The sequence below is a fragment of the Pelophylax lessonae genome (genome assembly GCF_965119305.1).
Source record: "Pelophylax lessonae genome assembly, chromosome: 2".
Lineage (NCBI taxonomy): Eukaryota > Metazoa > Chordata > Amphibia > Anura > Ranidae > Pelophylax > Pelophylax lessonae.
In genome coordinates, this window is record NC_138769.1 from 751643902 (window position 1) to 751656398 (window position 12497).

The 12497-nt window shown below is 55.6% G+C and overlaps 1 protein-coding gene across 1 annotated transcript in view; it reads left to right on the top strand.

Moving 5' to 3' along the window:
* Positions 1-2330: 2330 nt before the first annotated feature.
* LOC309545538 (radial spoke head 1 homolog) overlaps positions 2331-12497 on the top strand; it is a 31496-nt gene continuing 21329 nt past the window's right edge. The window contains exon 1 of the mRNA XM_082244749.1: positions 2331-2480. Coding sequence (XP_082100875.1) covers positions 2427-2480 — 54 coding nt within the window. The 5' untranslated portion in view covers positions 2331-2426. The remainder of the gene's footprint in view (positions 2481-12497) is intronic.

A 12497-nucleotide genomic window follows, 5' to 3' on the forward strand; every position in this document is an offset into this window, starting at 1 on the left:
GGACTTCTGAGCCCCCCTGGTGAGGGATGGATTTCCTCAGTGACCACCAACATAAAAAGTGTTTTTCCTGCTGACACCCGATTTATCCCTAGGGGTTCCCTGAGACCCGAAAATTATTTGAAAGCTCCGGGGAAATGTTGCGGCACTGTGCGGGTAACTGCTCCTTGTATACAGAAAATATATACTCACCCGATCCCCCGATCCTCCCTGCAGCTCCTTTCTGTTTTCTTATTATTATTTTTTTGTGTTCTTTGGTTTTTTTTTTTTTTTTTTTCTCTGTTGGTTGACAGCACTGTGGGGGGGGGGGTGTTCTTTTTTTTTTTTTTTTTTTACGTTTTACTCTTTCTTTTTTTATTTATTTATTTTTTGGTGAGCTTTGGTTTTCTTTTCTCTGTTGGTTGACAGCCGCGTGGGGGTGGGGGGGGGGGGTTATTTTTTAATTAAATTTATTTTTTTTTCCTTTTTTTCTATTTTTATTTGGAGGGGATATTTTTGTATTTTTTTTTATTTGTTCCACCTTTTTATTTCTACGTTTTGGGTGGGGTTTTTTTTTATTTTATTTTTTTATTGTTTTCAATGTGTTTTTGTTTTCATTATTTTCTTCTGTTTCCTTTTTTTATTCTCTTCTATATTTTTTTTGTGGGGGGTTATTTCTTTATTTTTTATTTTTTAATTTCCTTCTCTTTGGTGTTTTTTGGTGTTCTTTGGTTTTTATTTTTATTTCTATTGGCTGGCAGCTGAGCAGGGGGGGGGGGGGTGCTACAGTATACAATATACGTGTGTGGATAATATGTGGAGGATTTCCATAAGTATGTATTCATGATGTGTGCTTAGATCTGTATGGGGGCTTATGTGGGGGATGGGGGGGGGGGCTTATAGTTTTTAGTTTAAAAAATATATTTTTTGGAGGGGGCTTTTTTTCTGTGTTATTTATTTTGTTTTTTGTGGGGGGTGTTATTTTTTTACATTTAATATTGTTTTTTTTTTTTGTTTTTTTGTTTTAATTTTTTTTGTTTTTTTTTCTCTTTTTTTTATTATTTATTGCTTTATTTTTTGGTGTTCTGTTTATATTTTTCTCTGTGTTGGTTGGCGGCTCTGTAGGGGGGGAGGGGTTCTGTAGGGGCGGGGAGCTGTAGGGGCGGGGCTCTGTAGTATATTTGTGCGCTATATTCAGGATTTCCATAAATATATGTATAAGACATAGGCTAAGATCTGTAATGGGGGAGAATGTGGAGACTGGGGGGGGGGCTCATAATTTTATGGGGGGATTTTAGGTGAAATTTTATTTTTTACACTTTTTAGTCACATAAATTTGTGGGGGGGGGGGGTCTTTTTTTGTATATTTTGATTTCGTTTCTTTTCAGTTTTTCTTTTTTTTTGGTGGGGGGGGGGGCTGTTTTAAATTAATTTTTTTGTTTTTTTTTTTGCTTTCCTATTTTTTTGGAGGGGGGGGGGGTTATTTTTGTATTTTTTGTTTTATTTATATTTCTTCAGTTTTTTATTTCTATGTTTTTGGTGGGGTTCTTTTTTTTTTGTTTTATTTTTTATTGTTTTCAATTTTTTTTTAATTTTTTTTTCTGTTTCCTTTTTATTTTTTTCCCTTTTGTTTGTTTTCTATTTTTTTTTTTCGGGGGAGGGGGGGGTTCTTATTTTATGTTTTGCTTTCCTTTTTTTATATTTATTGTGTTTTGTTTGGTGTTCTCTGTGTATGGGGGCGGAGCTCTGTAGGGGGCGGGGCTTTGTAGGGGGATAGGGCTCTGCGCTATATTCAGGATAAGACGTGTACAAGGATCTGTATGTGGGGGCGGGGTTCATATTTTTGGGAGGAGTTTAGGTGTAACGAGCCCCTCCCAACACATTTCTTCCATCAGAACGGGCCACACTATCAAACACGCCCCATTACAAATTTGACCAATAGACACTCAGTATTCATGAAAACCCCGCCCCACGATCAGTCGCTATCCACACATGATAAGTAGGACCTCGAACTAAGGGATAAAACACGCCCCCCGAGACATCTACCAATCAGCCGCATGAAAATCCCGCCCACCAACCAATCACTGAACCGCATCATAATTAAAAGTTGAGAGAGAAAAACTCCCAATCCGTGCGCGCGGTTTATAAAACTCCCGCCCACCAACCAATCATTGCGCACATGGTGACGGAAAGCTTGGAGAAAACACGCCCCCTCTGCATCAGCGCTCAGTACACCGTTTGTAAGCGAAAGATACTCGGGCTGCGCTGACCAATGAGGTTCCAGTCACATGACATGACCCCGCCCCCCCGCCAAATTCATCACTCTCCCGCCTCCTGCCCCGGAAGTGTGCGTCTCCATGGTGACGTGATTCGGCTTGTGGGCGGTCCCGGTGTCCATGGAGACGGAGATACACAGAGCGCTGACTACAGAGTAGAGAGGAGAGGAGAAGATGTCTGACCTGGGATCAGAGGAGTTCGAGGAGGAGCAGGAGGCCGACCTGGGGGTGAGACTCTCACACACACACCGGGGGGGTATATACACAGTGTCTACGTCACACATCCCCATCACCTGAGATTATCCCTCTCTGCTGTGGTGTCACCAGGACAGGAAAATAGAGGAAATCTCCCCCAATGGGGACACCGGTTCTCCTCACATTTCCCCTTGTCTCTCGGGTACAGGAAGTGAGGGGAAATCTCCCCCAATGGGGACACCAATTCTTCTCTAACTTCCTGTTGCATCTCAGGGACAGGAAGTGAAGAGAAATCTCCCCCAGTGGGGACACCAGTTCACAAGTCACTTCCTGTTGCGTCTCAGGTACAGGAAGTGAAGAGAAATCTGCCCGAATGGACACTGGATCTTCTCTCACTTCCTGTTGCGTCTCAGGGACAGGAAGTGAAGGGAAACCTCCAATGGGGATACCTGTCAGTGAGGGGGGGGGGGGGGGGTATAACCCGTCATATACTCCATCATATACTCCATCCAACATGGAAAAGATAAATATATATACAGAGTATCCGTCATTTCCTAGTGACAGTGCCATCTCCGCAACAATGTAACTATTCATGGGAGAAATTATATATACACCCCTCCCCCTATGTCTCTCCAGGTGTCGGGGTCTCACCTCTTTGTCTCTCCAGGTGTCGGGGTCTCACCCCTATGTCTCTCCAGGTGTCGGGGTCTCACCTCTATGTCTCTCCAGGTGTCGGGGTCTCCCCCTATGTCTCTCCAGGTGTCGGGGTCTCCCCTCTATGTCTCTCCAGGTGTCGGGGTCTCCCCTCTATGTCTCTCCAGGTGTCGGGGTCTCCCCTCTATGTCTCTCCAGGTGTCGGGGTCTCCCCTCTATGTCTCTCCAGGTGTCGGGGTCTCACCCCTATGTCTCTCCAGGTGTCGGGGTCTCACCTCTTTGTCTCTCCAGGTGTCGGGGTCTCCCCTCTATGTCTCTCCAGGTGTCGGGGTCTCACCCCTATGTCTCTCCAGGTGTCGGGGTCTCACCTCTATGTCTCTCCAGGTGTCGGGGTCTCACCTCTTTGTCTCTCCAGGTGTCGGGGTCTCCCCTCTATGTCTCTCCAGGTGTCGGGGTCTCCCCTCTATGTCTCTCCAGGTGTCGGGGTCTCCCCTCTATGTCTCTCCAGGTGTCGGGGTCTCACCCCTATGTCTCTCCAGGTGTCGGGGTCTCACCTCTTTGTCTCTCCAGGTGTCGGGGTCTCCCCTCTATGTCTCTCCAGGTGTCGGGGTCTCCCCTCTATGTCTCTCCAGGTGTCGGGGTCTCCCCTCTATGTCTCTCCAGGTGTCGGGGTCTCCCCTCTATGTCTCTCCAGGTGTCGGGGTCTCACCTCTATGTCTCTCCAGGTGTCGGGGTCTCACCTCTATGTCTCTCCAGGTGTCGGGGTCTCACCCCTATGTCTCTCCAGGTGTCGGGGTCTCACCTCTATGTCTCTCCAGGTGTCGGGGTCTCACCCCTATGTCTCTCCAGGTGTCGGGGTCTCACCCCTATGTCTCTCCAGGTGTCGGGGTCTCACCTCTTTGTCTCTCCAGGTGTCGGGGTCTCCCCTCTATGTCTCTCCAGGTGTCGGGGTCTCACCTCTATGTCTCTCCAGGTGTCGGGGTCTCACCCCTATGTCTCTCCAGGTGTCGGGGTCTCACCTCTATGTCTCTCCAGGTGTCGGGGTCTCACCCCTATGTCTCTCCAGGTGTCGGGGTCTCACCCCTATGTCTCTCCAGGTGTCGGGGTCTCACCTCTTTGTCTCTCCAGGTGTCGGGGTCTCCCCTCTATGTCTCTCCAGGTGTCGGGGTCTCCCCTCTATGTCTCTCCAGGTGTCGGGGTCTCCCCTCTATGTCTCTCCAGGTGTCGGGGTCTCCCCTCTATGTCTCTCCAGGTGTCGGGGTCTCACCCCTATGTCTCTCCAGGTGTCGGGGTCTCACCTCTATGTCTCTCCAGGTGTCGGGGTCTCACCCCTATGTCTCTCCAGGTGTCGGGGTCTCACCCCTATGTCTCTCCAGGTGTCGGGGTCTCACCTCTTTGTCTCTCCAGGTGTCGGGGTCTCCCCTCTATGTCTCTCCAGGTGTCGGGGTCTCACCTCTATGTCTCTCCAGGTGTCGGGGTCTCCCCTCTATGTCTCTCCAGGTTTCGGGGTCTCACCCCTATGTCTCTCCATGTGTCGGGGTCTCACCTCTATGTCTCTCCAGGTGTCGGGGGATCACCTCTATGTCTCTCCAGGTGTCGGGGTCTCACCCCTATGTCTCTCCAGGTGTCGGGGTCTCACCCCTATGTCTCTCCAGGTGTCGGGGTCTCACCTCTATGTCTCTCCAGGTGTCTGGGTCTCACCTCTATGTATCTCCAGGTGTCGGGGTCTCCCCCCTATGTCTCTCCAGGTGTCGGGGTCTCACCCCTATGTCTCTCCAGGTGTCGGGGTCTCCCCTCTATGTCTCTCCAGGTGTCGGGGTCTCCCCTCTATGTCTCTCCAGGTGTCGGGGTCTCCCCCCTATGTCTCTCCAGGTGTCGGGGTCTCACCTCTTTGTCTCTCCAGGTGTCGGGGTCTCCCCTCTATGTCTCTCCAGGTGTCGGGGTCTCACCCCTATGTCTCTCCAGGTGTCGGGGTCTCCCCTCTATGTCTCTCCAGGTGTCGGGGTCTCACCTCTATGTCTCTCCAGGTGTCGGGGTCTCCCCTCTATGTCTCTCCAGGTGTCGGGGTCTCACCTCTATGTCTCTCCAGGTGTCGGGGTCTCACCTCTTTGTCTCTCCAGGTGTCGGGGTCTCCCCTCTATGTCTCTCCAGGTGTCGGGGTCTCCCCTCTATGTCTCTCCAGGTGTCGGGGTCTCCCCTCTATGTCTCTCCAGGTGTCGGGGTCTCACCCCTATGTCTCTCCAGGTGTCGGGGTCTCACCTCTTTGTCTCTCCAGGTGTCGGGGTCTCCCCTCTATGTCTCTCCAGGTGTCGGGGTCTCCCCTCTATGTCTCTCCAGGTGTCGGGGTCTCCCCTCTATGTCTCTCCAGGTGTCGGGGTCTCCCCTCTATGTCTCTCCAGGTGTCGGGGTCTCACCTCTATGTCTCTCCAGGTGTCGGGGTCTCACCTCTATGTCTCTCCAGGTGTCGGGGTCTCACCCCTATGTCTCTCCAGGTGTCGGGGTCTCACCTCTATGTCTCTCCAGGTGTCGGGGTCTCACCCCTATGTCTCTCCAGGTGTCGGGGTCTCACCCCTATGTCTCTCCAGGTGTCGGGGTCTCACCTCTTTGTCTCTCCAGGTGTCGGGGTCTCCCCTCTATGTCTCTCCAGGTGTCGGGGTCTCCCCTCTATGTCTCTCCAGGTGTCGGGGTCTCCCCTCTATGTCTCTCCAGGTGTCGGGGTCTCCCCTCTATGTCTCTCCAGGTGTCGGGGTCTCACCTCTATGTCTCTCCAGGTGTCGGGGTCTCACCTCTATGTCTCTCCAGGTGTCGGGGTCTCACCCCTATGTCTCTCCAGGTGTCGGGGTCTCACCCCTATGTCTCTCCAGGTGTCGGGGTCTCACCTCTTTGTCTCTCCAGGTGTCGGGGTCTCCCCTCTATGTCTCTCCAGGTGTCGGGGTCTCCCCTCTATGTCTCTCCAGGTGTCGGGGTCTCACCCCTATGTCTCTCCAGGTGTCGGGGTCTCACCTCTATGTCTCTCCAGGTGTCGGGGTCTCACCCCTATGTCTCTCCAGGTGTCGGGGTCTCACCCCTATGTCTCTCCAGGTGTCGGGGTCTCACCTCTTTGTCTCTCCAGGTGTCGGGGTCTCCCCTCTATGTCTCTCCAGGTGTCGGGGTCTCACCTCTATGTCTCTCCAGGTGTCGGGGTCTCCCCTCTATGTCTCTCCAGGTTTCGGGGTCTCACCCCTATGTCTCTCCATGTGTCGGGGTCTCACCTCTATGTCTCTCCAGGTGTCGGGGGATCACCTCTATGTCTCTCCAGGTGTCGGGGTCTCACCCCTATGTCTCTCCAGGTGTCGGGGTCTCACCCCTATGTCTCTCCAGGTGTCGGGGTCTCACCTCTATGTCTCTCCAGGTGTCGGGGTCTCACCTCTATGTATCTCCAGGTGTCGGGGTCTCCCCCCTATGTCTCTCCAGGTGTCGGGGTCTCCCCCCTATGTCTCTCCAGGTGTCGGGGTCTCACCTCTATGTCTCTCCAGGTGTCGGGGTCTCACCCCTATGTCTCTCCAGGTGTCGGGGTCTCACCCCTATGTCTCTCCAGGTGTCGGGGTCTCACCCCTATGTCTCTCCAGGTGTCGGGGTCTCACCCCTATGTCTCTCCAGGTGTCGGGGTCTCACCTCTATGTCTCTCCAGGTGTCGGGGTCTCCCCTCTATGTCTCTTAAGGTGTCGGGGTCTCATCCTTGTGTCTCTCCAGGTGTCGGGGTCTCACCTCTATGTCTCTCCAGGTGTCGGGGTCTCACCTCTATGTCTCTCCAGGTGTCGGGGTCTCACCTCTATGTCTCTCCAGGTGTCGGGGTCTCCCCTCTATGTCTCTCCAGGTGTCGGGGTCTCACCCCTATGTCTCTCCAGGTGTCGGGGTCTCACCCTTATGTCTCTCCAGGTGTCGGGGTCTCACCCCTATGTCTCTCCAGGTGTCGGGGTCTCACCTCTATGTCTCTCCAGGTGTCGGGGTCTCCTCCTATGTCTCTCCAGGTGTCGGGGTCTCACCTCTATGTCTCTCCAGGTGTCGGGGTCTCACCCCTATGTCTCTCCAGGTGTCGGGGTCTCACCCCTATGTCTCTCCAGGTGTCGGGGTCTCACCCCTATGTCTCTCCAGGTGTCGGGGTCTCACCTCTATGTCTCTCCAGGTGTCGGGGTCTCCCCCCTATGTCTCTCCAGGTGTCGGGGTCTCACCCCTATGTCTCTCCAGGTGTCGGGGTCTCACCTCTATGTCTCTCCAGGTGTCGGGGTCTCACCCCTATGTCTCTCCAGGTGTCGGGGTCTCACCCCTATGTCTCTCCAGGTGTCGGGGTCTCACCTCTTTGTCTCTCCAGGTGTCGGGGTCTCCCCTCTATGTCTCTCCAGGTGTCGGGGTCTCCCCTCTATGTCTCTCCAGGTGTCGGGGTCTCCCCTCTATGTCTCTCCAGGTGTCGGGGTCTCACCTCTATGTCTCTCCAGGTGTCGGGGTCTCACCTCTATGTCTCTCCAGGTGTCGGGGTCTCACCCCTATGTCTCTCCAGGTGTCGGGGTCTCACCTCTATGTCTCTCCAGGTGTCGGGGTCTCACCCCTATGTCTCTCCAGGTGTCGGGGTCTCACCCCTATGTCTCTCCAGGTGTCGGGGTCTCACCTCTTTGTCTCTCCAGGTGTCGGGGTCTCCCCTCTATGTCTCTCCAGGTGTCGGGGTCTCACCTCTATGTCTCTCCAGGTGTCGGGGTCTCCCCTCTATGTCTCTCCAGGTTTCGGGGTCTCACCCCTATGTCTCTCCATGTGTCGGGGTCTCACCTCTATGTCTCTCCAGGTGTCGGGGGATCACCTCTATGTCTCTCCAGGTGTCGGGGTCTCACCCCTATGTCTCTCCAGGTGTCGGGGTCTCACCCCTATGTCTCTCCAGGTGTCGGGGTCTCACCTCTATGTCTCTCCAGGTGTCTGGGTCTCACCTCTATGTATCTCCAGGTGTCGGGGTCTCCCCCCTATGTCTCTCCAGGTGTCGGGGTCTCACCCCTATGTCTCTCCAGGTGTCGGGGTCTCCCCTCTATGTCTCTCCAGGTGTCGGGGTCTCCCCTCTATGTCTCTCCAGGTGTCGGGGTCTCCCCCCTATGTCTCTCCAGGTGTCGGGGTCTCACCTCTTTGTCTCTCCAGGTGTCGGGGTCTCCCCTCTATGTCTCTCCAGGTGTCGGGGTCTCACCCCTATGTCTCTCCAGGTGTCGGGGTCTCCCCTCTATGTCTCTCCAGGTGTCGGGGTCTCACCTCTATGTCTCTCCAGGTGTCGGGGTCTCCCCTCTATGTCTCTCCAGGTGTCGGGGTCTCACCTCTATGTCTCTCCAGGTGTCGGGGTCTCACCTCTTTGTCTCTCCAGGTGTCGGGGTCTCCCCTCTATGTCTCTCCAGGTGTCGGGGTCTCCCCTCTATGTCTCTCCAGGTGTCGGGGTCTCCCCTCTATGTCTCTCCAGGTGTCGGGGTCTCACCCCTATGTCTCTCCAGGTGTCGGGGTCTCACCTCTTTGTCTCTCCAGGTGTCGGGGTCTCCCCTCTATGTCTCTCCAGGTGTCGGGGTCTCCCCTCTATGTCTCTCCAGGTGTCGGGGTCTCCCCTCTATGTCTCTCCAGGTGTCGGGGTCTCCCCTCTATGTCTCTCCAGGTGTCGGGGTCTCCCCTCTATGTCTCTCCAGGTGTCGGGGTCTCACCTCTATGTCTCTCCAGGTGTCGGGGTCTCACCTCTATGTCTCTCCAGGTGTCGGGGTCTCACCCCTATGTCTCTCCAGGTGTCGGGGTCTCACCTCTATGTCTCTCCAGGTGTCGGGGTCTCACCCCTATGTCTCTCCAGGTGTCGGGGTCTCACCCCTATGTCTCTCCAGGTGTCGGGGTCTCACCTCTTTGTCTCTCCAGGTGTCGGGGTCTCCCCTCTATGTCTCTCCAGGTGTCGGGGTCTCCCCTCTATGTCTCTCCAGGTGTCGGGGTCTCCCCTCTATGTCTCTCCAGGTGTCGGGGTCTCCCCTCTATGTCTCTCCAGGTGTCGGGGTCTCACCTCTATGTCTCTCCAGGTGTCGGGGTCTCACCTCTATGTCTCTCCAGGTGTCGGGGTCTCACCCCTATGTCTCTCCAGGTGTCGGGGTCTCACCCCTATGTCTCTCCAGGTGTCGGGGTCTCACCTCTTTGTCTCTCCAGGTGTCGGGGTCTCCCCTCTATGTCTCTCCAGGTGTCGGGGTCTCCCCTCTATGTCTCTCCAGGTGTCGGGGTCTCACCCCTATGTCTCTCCAGGTGTCGGGGTCTCACCTCTATGTCTCTCCAGGTGTCGGGGTCTCACCCCTATGTCTCTCCAGGTGTCGGGGTCTCACCCCTATGTCTCTCCAGGTGTCGGGGTCTCACCTCTTTGTCTCTCCAGGTGTCGGGGTCTCCCCTCTATGTCTCTCCAGGTGTCGGGGTCTCACCTCTATGTCTCTCCAGGTGTCGGGGTCTCCCCTCTATGTCTCTCCAGGTTTCGGGGTCTCACCCCTATGTCTCTCCATGTGTCGGGGTCTCACCTCTATGTCTCTCCAGGTGTCGGGGGATCACCTCTATGTCTCTCCAGGTGTCGGGGTCTCACCCCTATGTCTCTCCAGGTGTCGGGGTCTCACCCCTATGTCTCTCCAGGTGTCGGGGTCTCACCTCTATGTCTCTCCAGGTGTCGGGGTCTCACCTCTATGTATCTCCAGGTGTCGGGGTCTCCCCCCTATGTCTCTCCAGGTGTCGGGGTCTCCCCCCTATGTCTCTCCAGGTGTCGGGGTCTCACCTCTATGTCTCTCCAGGTGTCGGGGTCTCACCCCTATGTCTCTCCAGGTGTCGGGGTCTCACCCCTATGTCTCTCCAGGTGTCGGGGTCTCACCCCTATGTCTCTCCAGGTGTCGGGGTCTCACCCCTATGTCTCTCCAGGTGTCGGGGTCTCACCTCTATGTCTCTCCAGGTGTCGGGGTCTCCCCTCTATGTCTCTTAAGGTGTCGGGGTCTCATCCTTGTGTCTCTCCAGGTGTCGGGGTCTCACCTCTATGTCTCTCCAGGTGTCGGGGTCTCACCTCTATGTCTCTCCAGGTGTCGGGGTCTCACCTCTATGTCTCTCCAGGTGTCGGGGTCTCCCCTCTATGTCTCTCCAGGTGTCGGGGTCTCACCCCTATGTCTCTCCAGGTGTCGGGGTCTCACCCTTATGTCTCTCCAGGTGTCGGGGTCTCACCCCTATGTCTCTCCAGGTGTCGGGGTCTCACCTCTATGTCTCTCCAGGTGTCGGGGTCTCCTCCTATGTCTCTCCAGGTGTCGGGGTCTCACCTCTATGTCTCTCCAGGTGTCGGGGTCTCACCCCTATGTCTCTCCAGGTGTCGGGGTCTCACCCCTATGTCTCTCCAGGTGTCGGGGTCTCACCCCTATGTCTCTCCAGGTGTCGGGGTCTCACCTCTATGTCTCTCCAGGTGTCGGGGTCTCCCCCTATGTCTCTCCAGGTGTCGGGGTCTCACCTCTATGTCTCTCCAGGTGTCGGGGTCTCCCCCTATGTCTCTCCAGGTGTTGGGGTCTCACCCCTATGTCTCTCCAGGTGTCGGGGTCTCACCCCTATGTCTCTCCAGGTGTCGGGGTCTCACCCCTATGTCTCTCCAGGTGTCGGGGTCTCACCTCTATGTCTCTCCAGGTGTCGGGGTCTCCCCTCTATGTCTCTTAAGGTGTCGGGGTCTCATCCTTGTGTCTCTCCAGGTGTCGGGGTCTCACCTCTATGTCTCTCCAGGTGTCGGGGTCTCTCCTCTATGTCTCTCCAGGTGTCGGGGTCTCACCTCTATGTCTCTCCAGGTGTCGGGGTCTCCCCTCTATGTCTCTCCAGGTGTCGGGGTCTCCCCTCTATGTCTCTCCAGGTGTCGGGGTCTCACCCCTATGTCTCTCCAGGTGTCGGGGTCTCACCCCTATGTCTCTCCAGGTGTCGGGGTCTCACCTCTATGTCTCTCCAGGTGTCGGGGTCTCACCCCTATGTCTCTCCAGGTGTCGGGGTCTCACCTCTATGTCTCTCCAGGTGTCGGGGTCTCACCCCTATGTCTCTCCAGGTGTCGGGGTCTCACCCCTATGTCTCTCCAGGTGTCGGGGTCTCACCCCTATGTCTCTCCAGGTGTCGGGGTCTCACCCCTATGTCTCTCCAGGTGTCGGGGTCTCAACTCTATGTCTCTCCAGGTGTCGGGGTCTCACCCCTATGTCTCTCCAGGTGTCGGGGTCTCACCCCTATGTCTCTCCAGGTGTCGGGGTCTCACCTCTATGTCTCTCCAGGTGTCGGGGTCTCACCCCTATGTCTCTCCAGGTGTCGGGGTCTCACCCCTATGTCTCTCCAGGTGTCGGGGTCTCACCTCTATGTCTCTCCAGGTGTCGGGGTCTCACCCCTATGTCTCTCCAGGTGTCGGGGTCTCACCCCTATGTCTCTCCAGGTGTCAGGGTCTCACCTCTATGTCTCTCCAGGTGTCGGGGTCTCCCCCTATGTCTCTCCAGGTGTCGGGGTCTCACCCCTATGTCTCTCCAGGTGTCGGGGTCTCACCTCTATGTCTCTCCAGGTGTCGGGGTCTCCCCTCTATGTCTCTTAAGGTGTCGGGGTCTCATCCTTGTGTCTCTCCAGGTGTCGGGGTCTCACCTCTATGTCTCTCCAGGTGTTGGGGTCTCACCTCTATGTCTCTCCAGGTGTCGGGGTCTCACCTCTATGTCTCTCCAGGTGTCGGGGTCTCCCCTCTATGTCTCTCCAGGTGTCGGGGTCTCACCCCTATGTCTCTCCAGGTGTTGGGGTCTCACCCTTATGTCTCTCCAGGTGTCGGGGTCTCACCCCTATGTCTCTCCAGGTGTCGGGGTCTCACCTCTATGTCTCTCCAGGTGTCGGGGTCTCCCCCTATGTCTCTCCAGGTGTCGGGGTCTCACCTCTATGTCTCTCCAGGTGTCGGGGTCTCCCCCTATGTCTCTCCAGGTGTCGGGGTCTCCCCCTATGTCTCTCCAGGTGTCGGGGTCTCCCCCTATGTCTCTCCAGGTGTCGGGGTCTCCCCCTATGTCTCTCCAGGTGTCGGGGTCTCCCCTCTATGTCTCTCCAGGTGTCGGGGTCTCACCCCTATGTCTCTCCAGGTGTCGGGGTCTCACCCCTATGTCTCTCCAGGTGTCGGGGTCTCACCCCTATGTCTCTCCAGGTGTCGGGGTCTCACCTCTATGTCTCTCCAGGTGTCGGGGTCTCCCCCTATGTCTCTCCAGGTGTCGGGGTCTCACCTCTATGTCTCTCCAGGTGTCGGGGTCTCCCCCTATGTCTCTCCAGGTGTTGGGGTCTCACCCCTATGTCTCTCCAGGTGTCGGGGTCTCACCCCTATGTCTCTCCAGGTGTCGGGGTCTCACCCCTATGTCTCTCCAGGTG